This window comes from Bombina bombina, chromosome 1 (assembly GCF_027579735.1).
Source record: "Bombina bombina isolate aBomBom1 chromosome 1, aBomBom1.pri, whole genome shotgun sequence".
In the NCBI taxonomy this organism is placed as follows: domain Eukaryota; kingdom Metazoa; phylum Chordata; class Amphibia; order Anura; family Bombinatoridae; genus Bombina; species Bombina bombina.
Window position 1 is genome coordinate 504,177,936 of NC_069499.1, and position 19,054 is coordinate 504,196,989.

The 19,054-nt window shown below is 36.9% G+C and overlaps 1 protein-coding gene across 1 annotated transcript in view; it reads left to right on the top strand.

The window, feature by feature from the left end:
- The first annotated feature begins 1,435 nt into the window (after nucleotides 1-1,435).
- The window catches only part of CAVIN2 (caveolae associated protein 2), an 89,151-nt gene continuing 71,532 nt past the window's right edge, over nucleotides 1,436-19,054 (top strand). The window contains exon 1 of the mRNA XM_053698588.1: nucleotides 1,436-2,156. Coding sequence (XP_053554563.1) covers nucleotides 1,662-2,156 — 495 coding nt within the window. The 5' untranslated portion in view covers nucleotides 1,436-1,661. The remainder of the gene's footprint in view (nucleotides 2,157-19,054) is intronic.

Genomic DNA, 19,054 nt, shown 5'->3' on the forward strand with positions numbered 1-19,054 from the left:
AAAAAAATTTGTATCTGTATTTAAAAATAATCAGGGAGACTGACCATCTCCCATTGGTTTAAGCACCCCACCCAAGCTCAGGTGTGCTCATGACAGTGTAATGGAGTTGCGAATATTAAAGGGACAGTCTACACCAGAATTGTTATTGTTTTAAAAGATAGATAATCCCTTTATTACCTATTCCCCAGTTTTGCATAACCAACACAGTTATAATAATATACTTTTAACCTCTGTGATTATCTTGTATCTAAGCCTCTGCAAACTGCCCCTTTATTTCAGTTCTATTGACAGACTTGCAGTTTAGCCAATCAGTGCCTGCTCTCAGATAACTTCACGTGCACGAGCACAGTGTTATCTATATGAAATACATGAACTAACACCCTCTAGTGGTGAAAAACTGTTAAAATGCATTCTGAAAAGAGGAGGCCTTCAAGGTCTAAGAAATTAGCATATGAACCTCCTAGGTTAAGCTTTCAACTAAGAATACCAAGAGAACAAAGCAAAATTGGTGATAAAATTAAATTGGAAAATTGTTTAAAATGACATGCCCTATCTGAATCATGAAAGTTTATTTTGGCCTAGACTGTCCATTTAAGCTAGGGAGTCTCATTCTATTATGAAGAGTAAAAGCAGGAATGATTCAGCCCTCTGAGGCTCAAAAAATATGTTGTGCTTTTGAAAATGAATGTGCGCTGATACCTTTTTGTTTGTGTATATATATATATATATATATATATATATATACACACACTATATATATATATATATATATATATATATATATATATATATATATATATATATATATATTGTTCCTATGGACAGTGCTGCAGAATTTGTTGTTGCTTTATAAATAAAGTATAATATATATATATATATATATATATATATATATATATATATATATATATATATATATATATATATATATATAGTTACACTGTTTAGTTTATGCTGTGTACTGGCTTTCCTTTGAGCAATTTACTGAAATGTCCCAAAACCAGATAACCTGCACACTGCAGTCCACATAGCATTAACTACCAAAACCTTTGAGAATTAGGAAATCTAACATATATTGTAGCAAAGGAAGAGCTGCACATACAAGAAAAAACACAAGTTATTCCCTTGGCAAATGCAAACAATACTTTCCTCTGAAAATAACTTCATCCAGGAAAAAAACATGTTCACTGTTCCAGTGTATCATAGCAGCCAGCCAAAAGTTTATCCCCTGCAGCCAAGAGAAGAGGAGATGGCTCCTGTCCAAATGGGTGTTTTCTATGCCTGTATGAAGTCATTTTTTAACTATGGCATGTAAAAAAAAATGTAAAACTGTATATCTAGGAGTGGCACTAGAAGGGGGGCAAGGATTGCACTGGAAAACACCCCAGCATCAGAAAGTTTGCTTTTGCAATTTGGATATTTCAACTTTCAACTCCCACTGGGTGGAGCAGAGGCTTAAAAGAAAAGCTGGAATGTAGTTACTGGCAGAGTGTTGCTGCAGACTGATGTGTCTCACACTGCCCCATCAAAACTAACGTTGATCAAAGAGAACCAAGCCCTAGCAAAACATCTGCTGCAAATAAAACGCTTGTCATTTTGTTAGGAACAGAGAGAGGACACATTTAGCAGTTGGAATATCTGATCTAATCGCATTTGCAAACATGGAAGAAGATGCAATCCAAGTAGAAAAGCATGAAGAGGAGTTTCAGAAAAGTAATGAACATGAGAGCCAAGAGCTTGTGGTGCCCAGCCACAGTCCTACAGAATCACCGAGTTCCAGTCCTACTCCACATCAGCATGTGATGGACTCCATCAAGGACAGTAGTCAAGTCAACGCCATTACTGTCCTGACTCTACTAGATAAACTCGTGAATATGTTAGACTCAGTGCAGGAGAACCAGCACAAGATGGAAAAGAAACAGATTGACATAGAGAATTCAGTTAAAGGTATCCAGAATGATATTACCAAGCTGTCAAAAAGTCACACCTCCACCAGTAACACTGTGAGCAAACTCCTAGAGAAGTCGCGCAAGGTCAGTGCTAACATGAGGGATGTCAAGGATCGCATGGACAAACAGACTGTCCAGGTGAAGAAGCTAGAGCACAACCACACCCAGTTGCTAAGAAGGAACAACTTTAAAGTCCTTATCTTCCAGGTTAGTAAAGCTTAAATCCCAGCAATATACTTAGTATAATCTTGAGATGAGCAGTGCAGCACTCCTTATTTGGATAAAATCTAACTTCTTCTCCCCCCTCATTTTTCTCTGTGTTATTACTGGTGGGCTTGGAATTTACACTGACATTTACTATGGACAATTAGACATTTGTATACTGAACATTGTTTGTTTTTAGTATAGCCTATTTTAAAAGAACAGAAAAAGGAAGAAAAAAACAAAAACAAAACAACCCATCATTGGCTAAATGCAGGCAGCACATTTCATTTTATAAACCCTTTAGAGTGTGCGTATTGTAGGAAAATGTGAACTTCATATTTTCCACTCTAACTGTATGTCACAGATGTTCAGTGTGGGAGAGAACATGATGGAAAATACCACAGCCATTTTTTAACACCTCCTCTATAACTGTATAACTCATACACCGCATATGTGTAGTTAACTTTTTCCATGACTATTAAACTCTTACCAAAAGTACAGAACAAAGGAATGTGTAAGATATGATTGTTTTTATGTTGGATTCTATGTTATTGCCCTACACTATAGATCACAGAGGGTGTGGTTTTATGGTAACAGCTGCAGGTACTGTTTGCTGTTAGCTACATTGTTATGAAACTCACACATCTGTCTCTCATTCTCAGGCACCCAACTTCATTCTGCTTTGTGAAAAGAGTTTAGGTATATCGGAAATAGATTGTAATTTGGAATTATTTACCATTGGTTTAACCACTGAGTGGTCCCTGGCTTCCATGGAGGGCTGCAATCGCAGTATGTTGTAACCCTTTCTGGTAGCTAAGAGGTTAAATAATACTGGGGCAGCCTGTGGTAGAGTTTATTTTATAAGAAATCCAAACCAGAGTACAGAGTTAGATAGACATTAATACTTTTATATTATTATTTCTCACCCCTGGGAGAAGTATCAGTTCTTGCTATGCTTTTCTAAAGGAGTAAGTAAATAAAAGTATTATATTTCTAATTCTTAGGTTCCCACAGAGAAAGACAGCAAGAACTATTACTTATTACCTTGAAGATAAGCATTACATTCCTTTACAGATTGTACCCTCAGGTGCAAGTATACAGCAGGTGCTTTTGTCCAGTGAGCAAAAAAAACCTGCTGGATATATTCACATGTATATACTTATATAAGACACTATATACTGCATATGTAAATAATCTAACATGTAATTATTATTTACAAGCAAAAAGTATTTATATATTTATATTTCTTTGCATTTACCACACGATTTATCAAGGCCCAAATGCTTCTAATTTCGTGCAAGCCTTAATCAGGAGTCAACTCGTCCGCCACCTCTGAGGCGGCTAACAGCAATAAGCCCAATCGGGTTGATTGACACCCCCTGATTGGCCGCGAATGCGCAGGGGGGCGGTATTGCACAAGTATTTCACGAGAAATGCTTGTGCAATGATAAATGCCGACAGCGTATGCTGTCGGCATTTATCAATGTGCGACGGACATGATAATACGGCCTCTATAAGCCCCTATAAGTCAACATCTGATAAATATTTACCAAACTGTAAAATAACCCAATATTTTTCACTTTTTAAAGTATTTCTGAATTTCAGTAGCATTGAATTGTATTGAACTGTATTTTTGTACATTCATAAGTTTATTTTTGTTGATAACACATGTCAACATTTTTAGAAGTTTAATAATTCAGTTTTCAAATCACAGATACTTTGTAACAAGCAATACTTTTGTTTCCACTTGAAATTCCTTTATGCTTGTGACTATTGCTTCAGTTTTAGAACATATGTAGAAGTTTAAGTGTCATAGAATTGAGACGTCTTAATATTTTACAACTGAATCAAACCTGAAAGAAAAATCCATTTCTAGGAGTTATACTATTTGTTATGTTCTGGTTTACAGAACTAAATCTTAGTTGTAACAAAGTTACTAAAGAAATATACAAATGGTTCTGGAAAAAAACAAAACAGAAATGTTTCGCTGGTTATTTGAAAAGAGAATGTATTTTTCAGTAAGGGTCAGAGAAATGGTTTATAGGTGGGTGTGGCAGGTACATTCTAAACACATCTTTTTAGATTGCTTGATAGTGTTTACTTTTTAAAATATTCCTATTGGTTTGTTTAAATCCGTTATTTACAAAAGCAAAATTAACTTGAAAGTTTAACACTTCAGACTTAGTTTATATAATGTAACCTACACTTTAATTGCTCTAAAGACAGAGTCTATAATTAAATACTGTATATCCAGTAGTATATATGTCTTTTTATATCGCTGTTAGCACTGTGAAATCATCTGTGTGCCCCCTCTAACCTTCCTGCACACCTAACACTTTTAGCTTATATTTGACCCATATTTTTCACAACTGGACACTAGGAATATATGGAGGGGTCATATACCCCAATGGTCACCAAGGGATCATTGATTTATAATAATAAATAAAAATAAAAAAACATTTGGAGAGCATAGGAGTAAGGAGTCCTGCCAAAGGACTAACCCTCAAAATCCCCCCACCTCCAACAAAAAATCCTGCTGCCCTAGGCACAGGCTAGTTAGCTTCTGGGTACAAAATAAATAAATGTTGGATTGGGTCAAATGTTTAGTTGTAAAGTAATAATAGATCTTTCAAATATCTTTATTTGGATTTGCAGTCTTAAAAAAGGTTGTTCATTGCCTGATTACTGAAAGTATTAGATTTATTATACTTCCAAACATTTTGTTATAGGACATGAATGTGGTATTTCAAACACATAGCTAATTCAAATACCACCTTACAAAATTGTTGTAATATGCTTCCTTTTAAACAGTGCTTAAAGGGACATGACATCCAATTGTTTTCTTTCTTTCATAATTTAGAAAGATCACACAATTTTAAACAACTTTCCAAATTGCTTCCATTATCTAATTTGCTTCATTCTCTTGATATCCTTTTTTGAAAAGCATATCTAAATAGGCTCAGTAGCTGCTGATTGGTGGCTGCACATATATGCCTCCTGTGATTTGCTCACCCATGTGCATTGCTATTTCTTCAACAAAGGATATCTGAAGAATGAAGTAAATTAAATAATAGAAGTAATTTTGAATGTTATTTAGAATAGTATTCACGAATCCAGCATATCATTTTAGTGGAGAACTTTAAATTGGAAGGTTCACTCTCTATTGTTACATATTTATTTAAATAATACATATCCAAAGCAAACAAAAAAAAATGAAACAAATATGTGTATTTACTTAAATTAAAATATGAAAGTAGAAAACACATTTATAATACAAACAAATCAGACATGTAAAGCAAATGAATTGCTTATTTATTCATAAGGGAATGTTACACATGTGGAGATATTTATAGCAACCAGAAAACCAGCAATAAAGCATAGAGAATCAATGACAAAATGTTACCAATGCCAAAGTAATCTAAATAAATCTAAAAATGAAAAAAAGAGAAGCTAAAATTGTTCTGAGAACTAAAGTGTTGAAACAAGTATTATAATAATAATATTATTAATTATTATTATTATTATTATAAAGAATAATAATAATAATATGGTTTATTATTTCAACACACACACACACATATAAATAAATATAAAGTTATAGAAAGTTTAACCAATTCAATCATGACACAGGCAAACACTAAGTAGTTCCATGACTATGATACTTTGTAAGGATATTGTTTTTAAGAAAAAATACATATTACAAAATCAGCGCTGTCATTAAACTGTACATTAACAGCTGATATACATCTTGTTACAAGTGGAATCCTAGTAGAAACAGCTGCAACTTTCCATGACCAGAGGTTGTGCAAACTCACTTTGTGGCAGATGTGTGTGGGAACTTTCTATATGTCAGAGGTTAGAAAAAAACTTTGTCTTGTGTCACATTTCTCTATTTGGTGTTGAATCTTTATCTTGAAATACTTGACATTCCTTTGTGAGCATACAGGCCCAGACTGTACTGTATTGTTTTATTTTTGCATTGACAGATAGCTGGTTGCTAGGTCTTTACTGCTTTCATAAAAGTTCTATTTTTAACCAATCACCCATCTCCTTAACCATACCCCACTTGTTATTAAAAAAAAGAAGCTAAATCTAAATTGCAAAAATGCATTCAGATAAAGAGAACTAAGCAGTCCACACACATATTTGACAACTTTAGTCATTTTTCTTGCACAGTCCTGATTTTTAGCCTCCTATCCCATGGTATAATCGTCCCTGAGTCTGTCCCACATTGTATGAACCTGCCCTGAGGTGTGGGCTTGGCATGGATGTCAGATCAGACTATGGGAATCAAACATAAGGTCTTTGTTGCTTTTTGTGCCTGTTTCCATAAAGTTTTATCAAAGTCTTTTGCATTTTACATTAGAGCAGCATAATAATAAAAAGAGGCATCTGTGACTTTCCTGCACTTTCCTGCACTGCAGATTAGACTGAATAATACATCATTGAATATTTTCTGCATATTGTGTGCAGTGTACTTTGTTTTAAAGGGACAGTCTACACCAGAATTTTTATTGTTTTCAAAAATAGATAATCCCTTTATTACCCATTCCCCAGTTTTGCATACCCAACACAGTTATATTAATATACTTTTAACCTCTGTGATTACCTTGTATCTAAGCCTCTGCAAACTGCCCCCTTATTTCAGTTCTTTTGACAGACTTGCAGTCTAGCCAATCAGTGCCTGCTCCCAGATAACTTCACGTGCACAAGCACAGTGTTATCTATAGGAAATACGTGAACTAACACCCTCTAGTGGTGAAAAACTGTTAAAATGCATTCTGAAAAGAGGTGGCCTTCAAGGTCTAAGAAATTAGCATATGAAACTCCTAGGTTAAGCTTTCAACTAAGAATATCAAGAGAACAAAGCAAAATTGGTGATAAAAGTAAATTGGAAAATTGTTTAAAATTGCATGCTCTATCTGAATCATGAAAGTTTATTTTGGCCTAGACTGTCCCTTTAAAGGTGGAAAACATCAGTGGACATGGTTAGCACTCCTATAGCCTGTTGCTCTGCTGCAATATATCCCTGGATGTTCTGTTTTTGACATTTAGACAAATCTTGCTTGATTTTGTTATTAGTTCTCTATCAGGTGGATAAAGAAACCAAATGAACAAAAGTATTTTATATGGAAATATTGGCAGAAAATGGCTGCTTTGTCATTTGCTTTGTTTGCAAAAATAACTAATCAATGAAAATGTTCATGTCTATTGGCAGCATGAAAAAAAGTAAACAAAAAAGATATGCAACCTCAGCAGACATCTCACATGCCCTAACTCTAAGCTTTTCTTACAATGTACTTCAGACAGAGACTCAATAGATATTGGAAAGTTCACTTCAATATATTTCCCCACTGCATGCACTAAAAATAAAACAAAAATTGTACATAAAGAGAATCAAACTGTGCACAAGAAAGAAAAAAAAAAGATATGACTGACACAGATTTGAGCTATCAGAAAAAAAGTTCAAGCAGCAGCAGCTAAAATGTGTGTTAATCCCTTAAAGGGACATGAAACCCAAATATATTCTCTTATGATTCAGATAGAGAATACATGTTTAAACAACTTTCTAAATTACTTCTATTATCTAATCTGTTTCATTCTCTTGGTATCATTTGTTGAAGGAGCAGCATTGTACTAATGGATTCTCTGCTTCTCCTGAGCTTGCCTAGATAAACCTTTCAGGAAAGGATAACAAGAGAAGGAAACAAATTAAATAATAGAAGTAAACTGAAAAGTTGTTTAAAATTGTATTCTCTATCTGAATCATGAAAGAAAAAATTTGAGTTTCATGTCCCCTTAACCCCTTAATGACCACAGCACTTTTCCATTTTCTGTCCGTTTGGGACCAAGGCTATTTTTAGATTTTTGAGGTGTTTGTGTTTAGCTGTAATTTTCCTCTTACTCATTTACTGTACCCACACATATTATATACCGTTTTTCTCGCCATTAAATGGACTTTCTAAAGATACCATTATTTTCATCATATATTATAATTTACTATAAAAAAAATTATAAAATATGAGGAAAAAATGGAAAAAACACACTTTTTCTAACTTTGACCCCCAAAATCTGTTACACATCTACAACCACAAAAAAACACCCATGCTAAATAGTTTCTAAATTTTGTCCTGATTTTAGAAATACCCAATATTTACATGTTCTTTGCTTTTTTTCTAAACTATAGGGCCATAAATACAAGTAGCACTTTGCTATTTCCAAACCATTTCTTTTCAAAATTAGCGATAGTTACATTAGAACACTGATATCTTTCAGGAATCTCTCAATATCAATTGACATGTATATATTTTTTTTTAGTAGACAACCCAAAGTATTGATCTAGGCCCATTTTGGTATATTTCATGCCACCATTTCACCGCCAAATGCAATCAAATACAAAAAATCGTTCACTTTTCACAAATTTTTTCACAAACTTTTGGTTTCTAACTTAAATTATTTACAAACAGCTTGTGCAATTATGGCATAAATGGTTGTAAATTCTTCTCTGGGATCCTCTTTGTTCAGAAATAGCAGACATATATGACTTTGGCGTTGCTTTTTGGTAATTAGAAGGCCGCTAAATGCCACTGCGCACCACACGTGTATTATGCCCAGCAGTGAAGGGGTTAATTAGGGAGCATGTAGGGAGCTTTTTGGGATAGTTTTAGCTTTAGTGTAGTGTAGTAGACAACCCCAAGTATTGATCTAGGCCAATTTTGGTATATTTTATGCCACCATTTCACTGCCAAATGCGATCAAATTAAAAAAAAAGTAAAATTTTTCTCCATTTTAGGTTTCTCACTGAAATTATTTACAAACAGCTTGTGCAATTATGGCACAAATGGTTGTAAATGCTTCTCTGGGATCCCCTTTGTTCAGAAATAGCAGACATATATGGCTTTGGCATTGCTTTTTGGTAATTAGAAGGCCTCTAAATGCCGCTGCGCATCACACGTGTATTATGGCTAGCAGTGAAGGGGTTAATTATGTAGCTTGTAGGGAGCTTGCAGGGTTAATTTTATCTTTAGTGTAGAGCTCAGCCTCCCACCTGAAACATCAGACCCCCTGATCCCTCCCAAACAGCTCTCTTCCCTCCCCCACCCCACAATTGTCCCCACCATCTTAAGTACTGGCAGAAACTCTGCCAGTACTAAAATAAAAGGTATTTGGCCCTTTTTTAAAAAAAAAAAAAAAAGCATATTTACATATGCTGATGTGTATGACCCCCCCTTAGACCCTAACCTCACTGATCCCCCAACTAACAGCTCTCTAACCCTTGCCCTCTGCCTTAATGGGCAGCATCTTGGGTACTGGCAGCTGTCTGCCAGTACCCAGTTTTGCAAAAAATGTGCCTTTTTTTAAAAAAAATAGCCCTTTTCTGTAGTGTAGCTTCCCCCCCCCCACCAAGACCAACCCACAACCCCTTCCAGATCCCTTAGATTATATTTTAAATATTTAAAATGTCTTAGTTTTATTTACTTTTAACTTTGTTTTTCTGTAGTGTAGCGGTTCCCACCCGCTCCCGCCCCATGCACGCGCCCGCCCACCACCCCCCGTGCACGCGCGCGCTCCCGTGCGCGCCCCCGTGGGTCCTGCCCCCGATCCCGCCCCCCTCCACTCCATACACAGCAAATAAAAAAAAATCATTAACTTTTTCACAATTTTAGGTTTCTCACTGAAATTATTTCACAGCTTGTGCAATCATGGCACAAATTGTTGTAAATGCTTCTCTGGGATCCCCTTTGTTCAGAAATAGCAGACATATATGGCTTTGGCATTGCTTTTTGGTAATTAGAAGGCCTCTAAATGCAGCCGCACACCACACTTGTATTATGTCCAGCAGTGAAGGGGTTAATTAGGTAGCTTGTAGGGTTAATTTTAGCTTTAGTGTAGAGATCAGCCTCCCACCTGACATATCCCACCCCCTGATCCCTCCCTGACCCTCCTCAAACAGCTATTTTCCCTCCCCCACCTTACAATTGTCACCGCCATGTTAAGTACTGGCAGAAATTCTGCTAGTAAGAATATAAAAGCCTTTTTTTTATATATATATTTTTTTCAAATATATTTGCTGCAGTGTAGGTTCCCACTTAACCCCCCGAACCTCCCTGATCCCCCCCATACAGCTCTCTAACCCTACCCCTCTACTTAATTGCCACCATATTAGGTACTGGCAGCTGTCTGCCAGTATCTAAATTGCTGCAAATTAAGCATTTTTTTAAAAAATATTTAAATAGCCTTTTTTTTCTGTAGTGTAGCTGCCCCCCCTCAATACAATACCCCCTCCCCCTCCCAGATCGACTTCCCACCCTCCTATTCCCATCGCTAACCAAGATAACCAGAATCCCCCCTCTCCCACTCCCTCCTTCCCCCTCCCTACCGCTTTCATTTAGTTTTTTCACCTGTAATAGGCACACGCAACTGCCGCGCAACTCCTGCCCACCTCCCACTTCCCTCCAGTGATGGGCTGCAAATTGCTGCAAATTAGGCATTTAATAAAAAAAAATTGCCTTTATTTCTGTAGTGTAGCTGCCCTCCCTCAATACAATACCCCCTCCCAGATCGACTTCCCACCCTCCTATTCCCATCGCTAACCAAGGTAACCAGGATCCCCCCTCTCCCCCTCCCCACTCCCTCCTTCCCCCTCCCTGCTGCTTTCAGTGGGTGTTTTTTCGCCCGTAATAGGCACGCGCAACTCCCGCCCACCTCCCACCTCCCTCCAGCGATGGGCCGCCCACCCACCTCCCTCCTTAGCCTTCCACCCACCAACGATCGGCACCACCGCTGTGTGAGGCAGAGAGGGCCACATAGTGGCCCTCACTGCATCGACAACTCTGCAAATCTATTTCTGTAGTGCCCCACTCGTGGGGCATGCAGAAATAGCGCAATCTCTCAATTTTGAGCGAGATCGCGGCAGAGAGAAGCCCAGGACTGCAGCGACGTACAGGGTACGTCACTGGTCCTTAAGGGCATAAAGACCAGCGTTGTATAGGGTACGACGCTGGTCGTTAAGGGGTTAAAGGGATAGAAAGGTCAAAATTTAAATTTGCATTGGTTCATTTCACTTTGAAATATAAGCATTTTTGCATTATTATTGTATTATTGTTTTTCTGCAGCATATGCACAAATACTGTGAGGAGCTGTACACCAGTGTTCAGACACTACACCTTCTCAGAGAGTAAGCAGTGGCTTTTATAGCACAAATTACATCTTCAGAAGAAATACTCCCACTGCCAGCTATCTGAGAAGGTGTGGTGTTGAATACTGGTGCACGGGGCCACACAAGATATGTTCGTATGCTGCAGAAAAACAGTAATAACTTTTACAAGAAACACTTCTGCTAGTAGAAGTATATTGCAATAATGCTTATATTTTTAATTGAAGTACAACAAAGCACATTTCAATTTTGACCTTTCTACCCTTTTAAGTTAGCACATTAGAAAAGGTATTTGTATGTTGTAATAAAATATGAATAATTAATAATATTGTAAATGTTCTGCTGCACATTTCAAATGCCACTTTTATGCCCCTTTAAACCAGCTTTGAAATAATCAAGTATAACCTGCATATTGTGTCATGGGCATCTTTTATGTAAATCTGCAAGCACAAGAGAGTATGCAAAGCTGTCAAAGCGAATATCATGTAAACCTAACTGCTGCATTACAAAGTAAACATGTACAGCAGTAAGATTGATTTATTATGATCTGTGACAAAATGTATAGTACTCATGGTAGCATGAGTAAGGGTTAACAGCCCGAAACGTTGCATTTGCTGCTGTGTGCCTATGCTTTGGAAAAGCTGAAATTGGATGAATAAATGCTACAAAGTTTGTAAAACTTTTTTCCTCATGTATTGGTGCTGTGGACTCCAGTTGTTTACATATTACAGAGAGGCGTTTGCAGTGGCCTTCTACCACGTGCATCAGGTGTGTGCTGTCTGTCACTTGTGTATACAGATATTAAAAACCGTAATGTAAATATTAACAGGATACCTGAACGCATGAGATCTCATTTTAGCATCAGAAACATTTATTTTAGGTTTAGAAATTCCACACTGAGTTACTTTCTTATATGTGCACAGTCAGATATTTTGAAAATATCTAAATATTTTTGATTAATGTTGGAAATATAGCAATAATCTACAGCTGGGCTTAGATCAATAAGGCCTGTGCATAGGGCGGCATGATAACTTCCTTCTCCTATGATTTCCAAATGTTTTATTGATACATTTTATTAGAAATCAGTGATCCCTGGTTGTCTAGTCAGGGGGCATTGTTATAAGTAGTGGGTTCGGGGGGGGGGCAGTATGTTTGCTAGAACCGTTCTGCTCCTATTTAAAATAAAGTCATGTGCTCCCACTGGCTTTTCTGAGCTGTTAGTAACCAGTGACGGTCTCCCATTCACACTAAAACCAGTCATTGCAAAATGAGTGCTTCAGCTGGATCCTGCTGCGGCTTTTAGTGAGAATCACCTCTCACACATTTTTTTTACACATAAACAAACTATAGCTAAATTCAATTTACAATGGGTACATGTATTTTTTTATATATATTTTATACAACAATGCTTCATAAAAAGGTAGCAGGAGCATATTTTGTTATTTTCAATGACTAAATAAAAAAGCACTGGAGAGCAGGAAGTCTGCAGATAGGGTAATCGTGAGCACAGGAGGATGTATCTAAGCAATCTATATATACGTTTATTACAGTTATTTAAATATAATACAAGATATTTTATATGACCTGTTTAATGTCCCTTTAATTTTTAGCAACTATTTAGTTTTACAAGATAATTTGCATCTCAGAAAATGTTGCTTAGCAACGCTTACCTGATGGTATAACAGATTGTTTTTTGTGTGTGCCACCTTTACTTGTGACTCAGTTGCAATATAAATCGATGTTTAAAATGGTTTTTTTTTATTTCATTTGCATCTATATCAGTCTCCTATGATTAATGCATTTCTTTGTTTTAAACAGTATAAATTCTTTGTTACTTTAATATACAACATTTTATGATTGAATATATTTTATATTCTTGTTTATATGTATATTTCATATATAAAACATTAAAGTCAACATAATTCTTCATTTTTCATATGATTTTATTGAACATGTGTTTGCTTTACATGTCTTGCAAAATAATTCCCATTTGATCATTTGACATTGGGACCCCTAGGAAAGGGTCTGACTTTGCTTTATTCCAATATTTGGGAACTGCATGTTCTATTTATAGCTACTACAACTGGTGGGCGGTGTCAGGGAGATTTAGACAAATAATTACAGATCAAATGGCCAATCACAGTGAGAGGGTGCTTGATACTGAAGCATGGTGAGTTGTACTCTTGTATTTATTGAGCTTTTCCCGGATGCCCAGCTGCTGCAAGTTATTTTATTTTTATAATACAATAATATCCTTAGGGATTGATATCTGAGTATATCTCCCCCATTTTGAACAGTTTTGAGCTGTGTTTATAGGCAGCATGTGTGAATCTCATAATTTGGGGAACAGAGCTTTATATATGTTTGTTGCTGTTATATCATGATCATATCCTGTACTAAATAATGTAAGACTCCACATTTTGTATTAAATCATGCATTGTTCCAGATTAATGAAACAGATACTGATTGGAGTTTTCTTATAGCAACCTATATAATGGCTTAGAAACACTTTGAGATAGTGTAATCTGTAAAAATTCCTAAAATAAGAGTTTGGGATTTGTTTGTCCCAAAAATATTTTTGCTTGTTAAAAAGAAAACAAAGAAATTAGTTAATATTTAGTGACATTAAATGCACATCATAATACAGGGACTAAATTGTTGATATTGGTGGATCCAGAATACAGAAACATGTGTTTGCATGCATGCATGTGTGTGCTTCATATGTTTGCTATATGCATGCCCATATCCACTGTGTGCTTCCCCCTGAGACAGCCATAAGTCCCTTTTTCCTGAATTTCCCTTAGCCCCATCTATGGAGTACCCAGACACTCCCACAAATTATCCAGGCACTCCATTAACCAACCAGACACATCCCACAACCCTGTCCACTAATCACACATGATACCACCCCTCCCAACAAGGCTCCACCCACAACATTGTGAAGGGTCCTCTTCAACCTCCTGAGTCCCTGATACTCAGCTACAAATGTTATGAGGTTTGTTAAACTCAACATTTAATGATCCCATAAGACACTGAATAAAACGTAATTAAAAACATTGCACTATACATTTATTAATATTTACCTGATGTTTCTGTAATATGTCTGTACAAAACTACACTTGTTTCACACTCTCCATAGAGACTTTGTGTTCCTAATCCTCACCAGATTGTCCCTGTCCAAACCAAAAAAACAGACATGACACATAAATTCTTCCTCCAGTGAAAAGCAATCCAGCATTTCAGGCTGACACCACACCCATCCTTTTGAGCAGAAACAGGTGTAGCAATGTTCCTCCATTTTTTTTATTCTACTTAGGAAAGTATATTCCATGCATTCAAGGCTCAGATAACGAGCTTCCTCTTCCCTTAAACTCATTTTAATGGTGATTTTGAAAACAGGGGACCTCTAAGTAGTGTTGTTTGCAAGTGAAAATGAGAGAATGGGAGAAGGAAATATATTCTAATAGGACTTTAAGTAAAGGACTTTAAGTTTGAGGAACCCAGCAGCCAAGGAAAGGAGTCTGTGCTTTCAATTCACCTTTAGTATTAATGTTAAGAGTACATAGAAGTAAGAATTTAAAGGGACATGAAACCCAAATATTTATTTCTTGAGTCAGATAGATCATACAGTTTTAAATAACTTTCCAATTTATTTCCAATGACATACTCTATCTGAATCATACAATAAATATTATTATTATTATCGGTTATTTGTAGAGCACCAACAGATTCCGCAGCGCTATAAACATATGCGGAATACAAGGAAACATTGATAGGGATCAGATGAGTAGAGGGCCCTGCCAAGAGTCGCAATGTTCTAATCAGCTGTAAAGAAGGTGATCTACAAACAGCAAGGCTCTTAGGCTTACATGCTAAGGGGGTTCAAGGGGATAGCAATGGAGGAGAGGAAACGGTATAAAGAAAGGTTAGTGTAGGTTGTATGCATCCCTGAACAGTAGAGTCTTTAGGGAGCACATTAAGTTTTCAAAACTAGGGGAGAGTCTTGTGGAGTGAGGCCGAGAGTTTCACAAGATGGCAGCCAGTCTTGAGAAGTCCTGTAAGCGGGAGTGTGATGAGGTAACAAGAGAGGAGGAGAGTAGGAGGTCATGAGCATAGCGAAGGGAACGGGAGGGAGAGTATCTGGAGACAAGGTCTGAGATATAGGGGGGAGCAGTGCAGTTGAGGGCTTTGTATGTCAGAGTGAGAATGTTGTGTTTAAACCTGGAGGCAAAAGGAAGCCAGTGAAGGAAATGGCAGAGAGGTGCAGCAGATGAAGAGCGACGTGTAAGGAAGATAAGTCTGGCAGAGGTATTCATTATGGATTGTAAAGGAGCTAGGTGGCAGATGGGGAGACCAGAGAGGACAGAGTTTCAGTAATCGAGGCGGGAAAGGATGAGAGAGTGTATTAAAATCTTAGTTGTGTCTTGTGTAAGGAAATGTCTAATTTTATAGCTGTTTTTAAGGTGGAAGCGGCAGAATTTAGCCAAGGACTGACTGTGAGGAGTGAAAGAAAGATCTGAGTCAAGTGTGACCCTAAGACATTGGGCACGCGGGGTAGGGGTAATGATGGAGTTGTCGACAGTTATAGAGAGATTGGGGGTGGAGATTTTGGAAGAAGGAGGGAGAATATCAGTTTTGGAGAGATTTAGCTTGAGGTAGTGAGAGGAAATCCATGAAGAGATGTGAGAAAGACAGTTAGTGACATGGGCTAGCAAGGAAGGAGATAGGTCTGGTGAAAAGAAGTAGATTTGGGTGTCGTCTGCATAAAAATTATATTGGAACCCGTGGGACTTTATTAGGAATCCTTATGAGGACGTGTAGATTTAGAAGAGAAGGGGACCGAGGACAAAGCCTTGCGGTACCCCAACAGAAAGTGGTGATGGGGCAGAGAAGGCCCCAGAGAAGGCTACACTAAAGGTACGGTTTGACAGATTGGAAGAGAACCACAAAAGGGCTGTGTCACAAATGCCGAAGGATTGGAGGGTTTGGAGCAAAAGAGGGTGGTTAACAGTATCAAAGGCTGCGGACAGATCAAGGAGGATAAGCAGAGAGAAATGGCCTTTTAAAATATTTTGGGTTTCATATCCCTTTAACGTACCTTTTAAAAAAATATATTTTTATGTACCACCTATTCTGTATTTTTCCACGAGAAAATTATATTATCTGCTTATGAATGACTTATCTAGCTGTTTGCTATACAATACAGCTATGCAAGGTAATAATACATATTTCTCTGAATTAACCCTACGGCAGATGGATTGATCAGGAATGCACTTTTGCTATGTCCTGAAGTAATAATACACTAAACAAAAGATTGATTTTCATGCTTTCTAACTCATATGTATAATGGAATAATGTTATTAATAACCAGTGTATACCTTCTCCATGTTGTCTCTGGCAGTAAAAACAGCAGTTAGTTAAAGATACATCTTTTTTTTTTTGCATTTCCCATCACCATTAGGCCCTTGGAATGGAGTTCTTTCTTTCATTAGGTTTGCATTGTACACATTTTGCTTAAAACAAAAGGAGTGGATTGTTTCTACAGTTGCAATTGGTTGTGATTCTTGGGTAGTTTATAATATTTTGTTAAGCTTTTTGGCAGCTGTAGAATTGTAAAGTAAATGTTTTTTAAATAATGTCACTTTCCACCATGTTATCACTTGCCAGGCCAATAAATATATTCCTCTTAGGAGCAGCCATTTACACAGTTGGAGATTTTAGTTTAGCATTCTGACATACTGGGCCTAGTTTCCAGTGAGGTGGAAAACTTTGGAAACTGGTGGTAACATTTAATTTCTCCATAGACTTTGATAGAGATAGATGTTTTTACCACAAGTTTCTAAACGTTACCAATGCAAACTAGGCCTTGGTAGGGCACACACACTAAACCATACCTCATTTACACACTTTTTGGGTTGTTATATAGTCAGACCAGATACTTATATTGATTTGGAAATTTCATAAAGCAGCTACACATCACATTATTACAATTCCTACATAATGTTGTTTTGTCTTGTTTTATACAACAGTAATATTGTTTTTCTTTCTTTCTTTTTTCATTCTTTGATATTAAAGTGATACTGAACCCAATTATTTTCCTTCATGATTTAGATAGAGCATATTAATTTTAAACAACTTTCTAATTTACTCCTGTTATCAATTTTTCTTTTTTGTCTTGGTATCTTTATTTGAAAAAGCAGGAATGTAAGCTTATGAGCCGGCCTATTTTTAGGTCTGCACCCTGGGTAGTGCTTGCTGATTGGTGGCTAAAATGCAGCCACTAATCAGCAAGCGCTACCCAGGGTACTGAACCAAAAATAGGTAGGCTACTAAGCTTACATTCCTGCTTTTTCAAATAAAGATACTAAGACAATGAAGAAACAATGATAATAGGAGTAAATGAGAAAGTTGCTTAAAATTGCATGCTCTATCTGAATCATGAAAGAAAACATTTGAGTTCAGTATACCTTTAAACAGTGGTTCCTAAAGTGTGAAGTACTACAATGTGGGTTTCAATGGGATTCAGACTTTACAGGCTATTATAAACAAACTTTGTTCCGATGTAGACAAATAAGTCCCGGCAGGAAGGGGTTAAGCAATAACTTGCTTAATATCTGCCTGATAGTTATATATATGTGCGCTGCAGCCGGTAGCACCCTCATGTGGTTCTTGTGAGGTTTGGAAATCTATTTGGAGAGATTGAGGTAGGATATAGGGGTTGATTTATCAAGCTACGGTGGACAGGTGCGACTGCGTACATATGTGCCCCTGTCCACCGCAGTTCACCTCTGTAGACTGAATTCTGCTGGCGGAATTCATCATTGCACAAGAACGGATGAGACCGGGGAGATTGAAATTCCCAACCTAAGAGGTGGAGAAGAAGTTAGGATGCAGCGGTCTGATGACCGCTGCTTCATAAATACGGACTGCAGGCTCTCTTGTGAGAACCTGCAGTCGTAGGGGTGCGAAGACAGGCGAAGCCTTTGATAAACCGACCCCATAGCATTACTTTATTTCATACAGTTTTGAACTACTTGTTTCTGTTTACATTTCGAGAACCCTAGCCAAGCATATTACTTTTAAAAAACAGGCCCCTTGTTATAAAAAAAGAGGAAGGTTAGTTTGAAATGTGTAATTGAGTTGCACAAACTTTTGGACACAACAAATAGAGCACCAAGAAAGCTACACTGCATTTTCCTGTGTTATCTCTGTGCAAGGTAGCTGGCTTTTATTTTCATTAGCCAAACAATATTTATACAGGTTTATTCCCATTAAAAGTATGGGAGGTTGATAGAATTTTGAAATTGAACAATCAATCATCTCTACAGCCCTAGATTTCCAAATCTGGATGGGGTAATTTGATTATCTTATTCACAGAAGATCAGTGTCTATATCCATAAATCAAGCCTGTGTTGCAGACAGAAACAAGTCTTTTTTATAGCTTTGTCATTGAAAAATCCAGGCTACAATTTTGTAGTATTATGTGTGTAACATAATTATTAACCTCATCACTAGGAATGGATGTGTGGTAATGCTTTAACCTCACCTGCAATCAATTTGTTATATTTCCTCTGTTTGCTTTATAATTAGTATTTTCTATATAAATTAGCAGCTCTCCAATACAGGAGTGAGCAGTAATTTGGAAGGCTATAAAAAATATATGCACTTCATTTTTCGGGCTGGTTATGGGAACCACTGTGGAGAGTGGCATAAATATGTATAACGTTGCACAGTTTTTTCATAT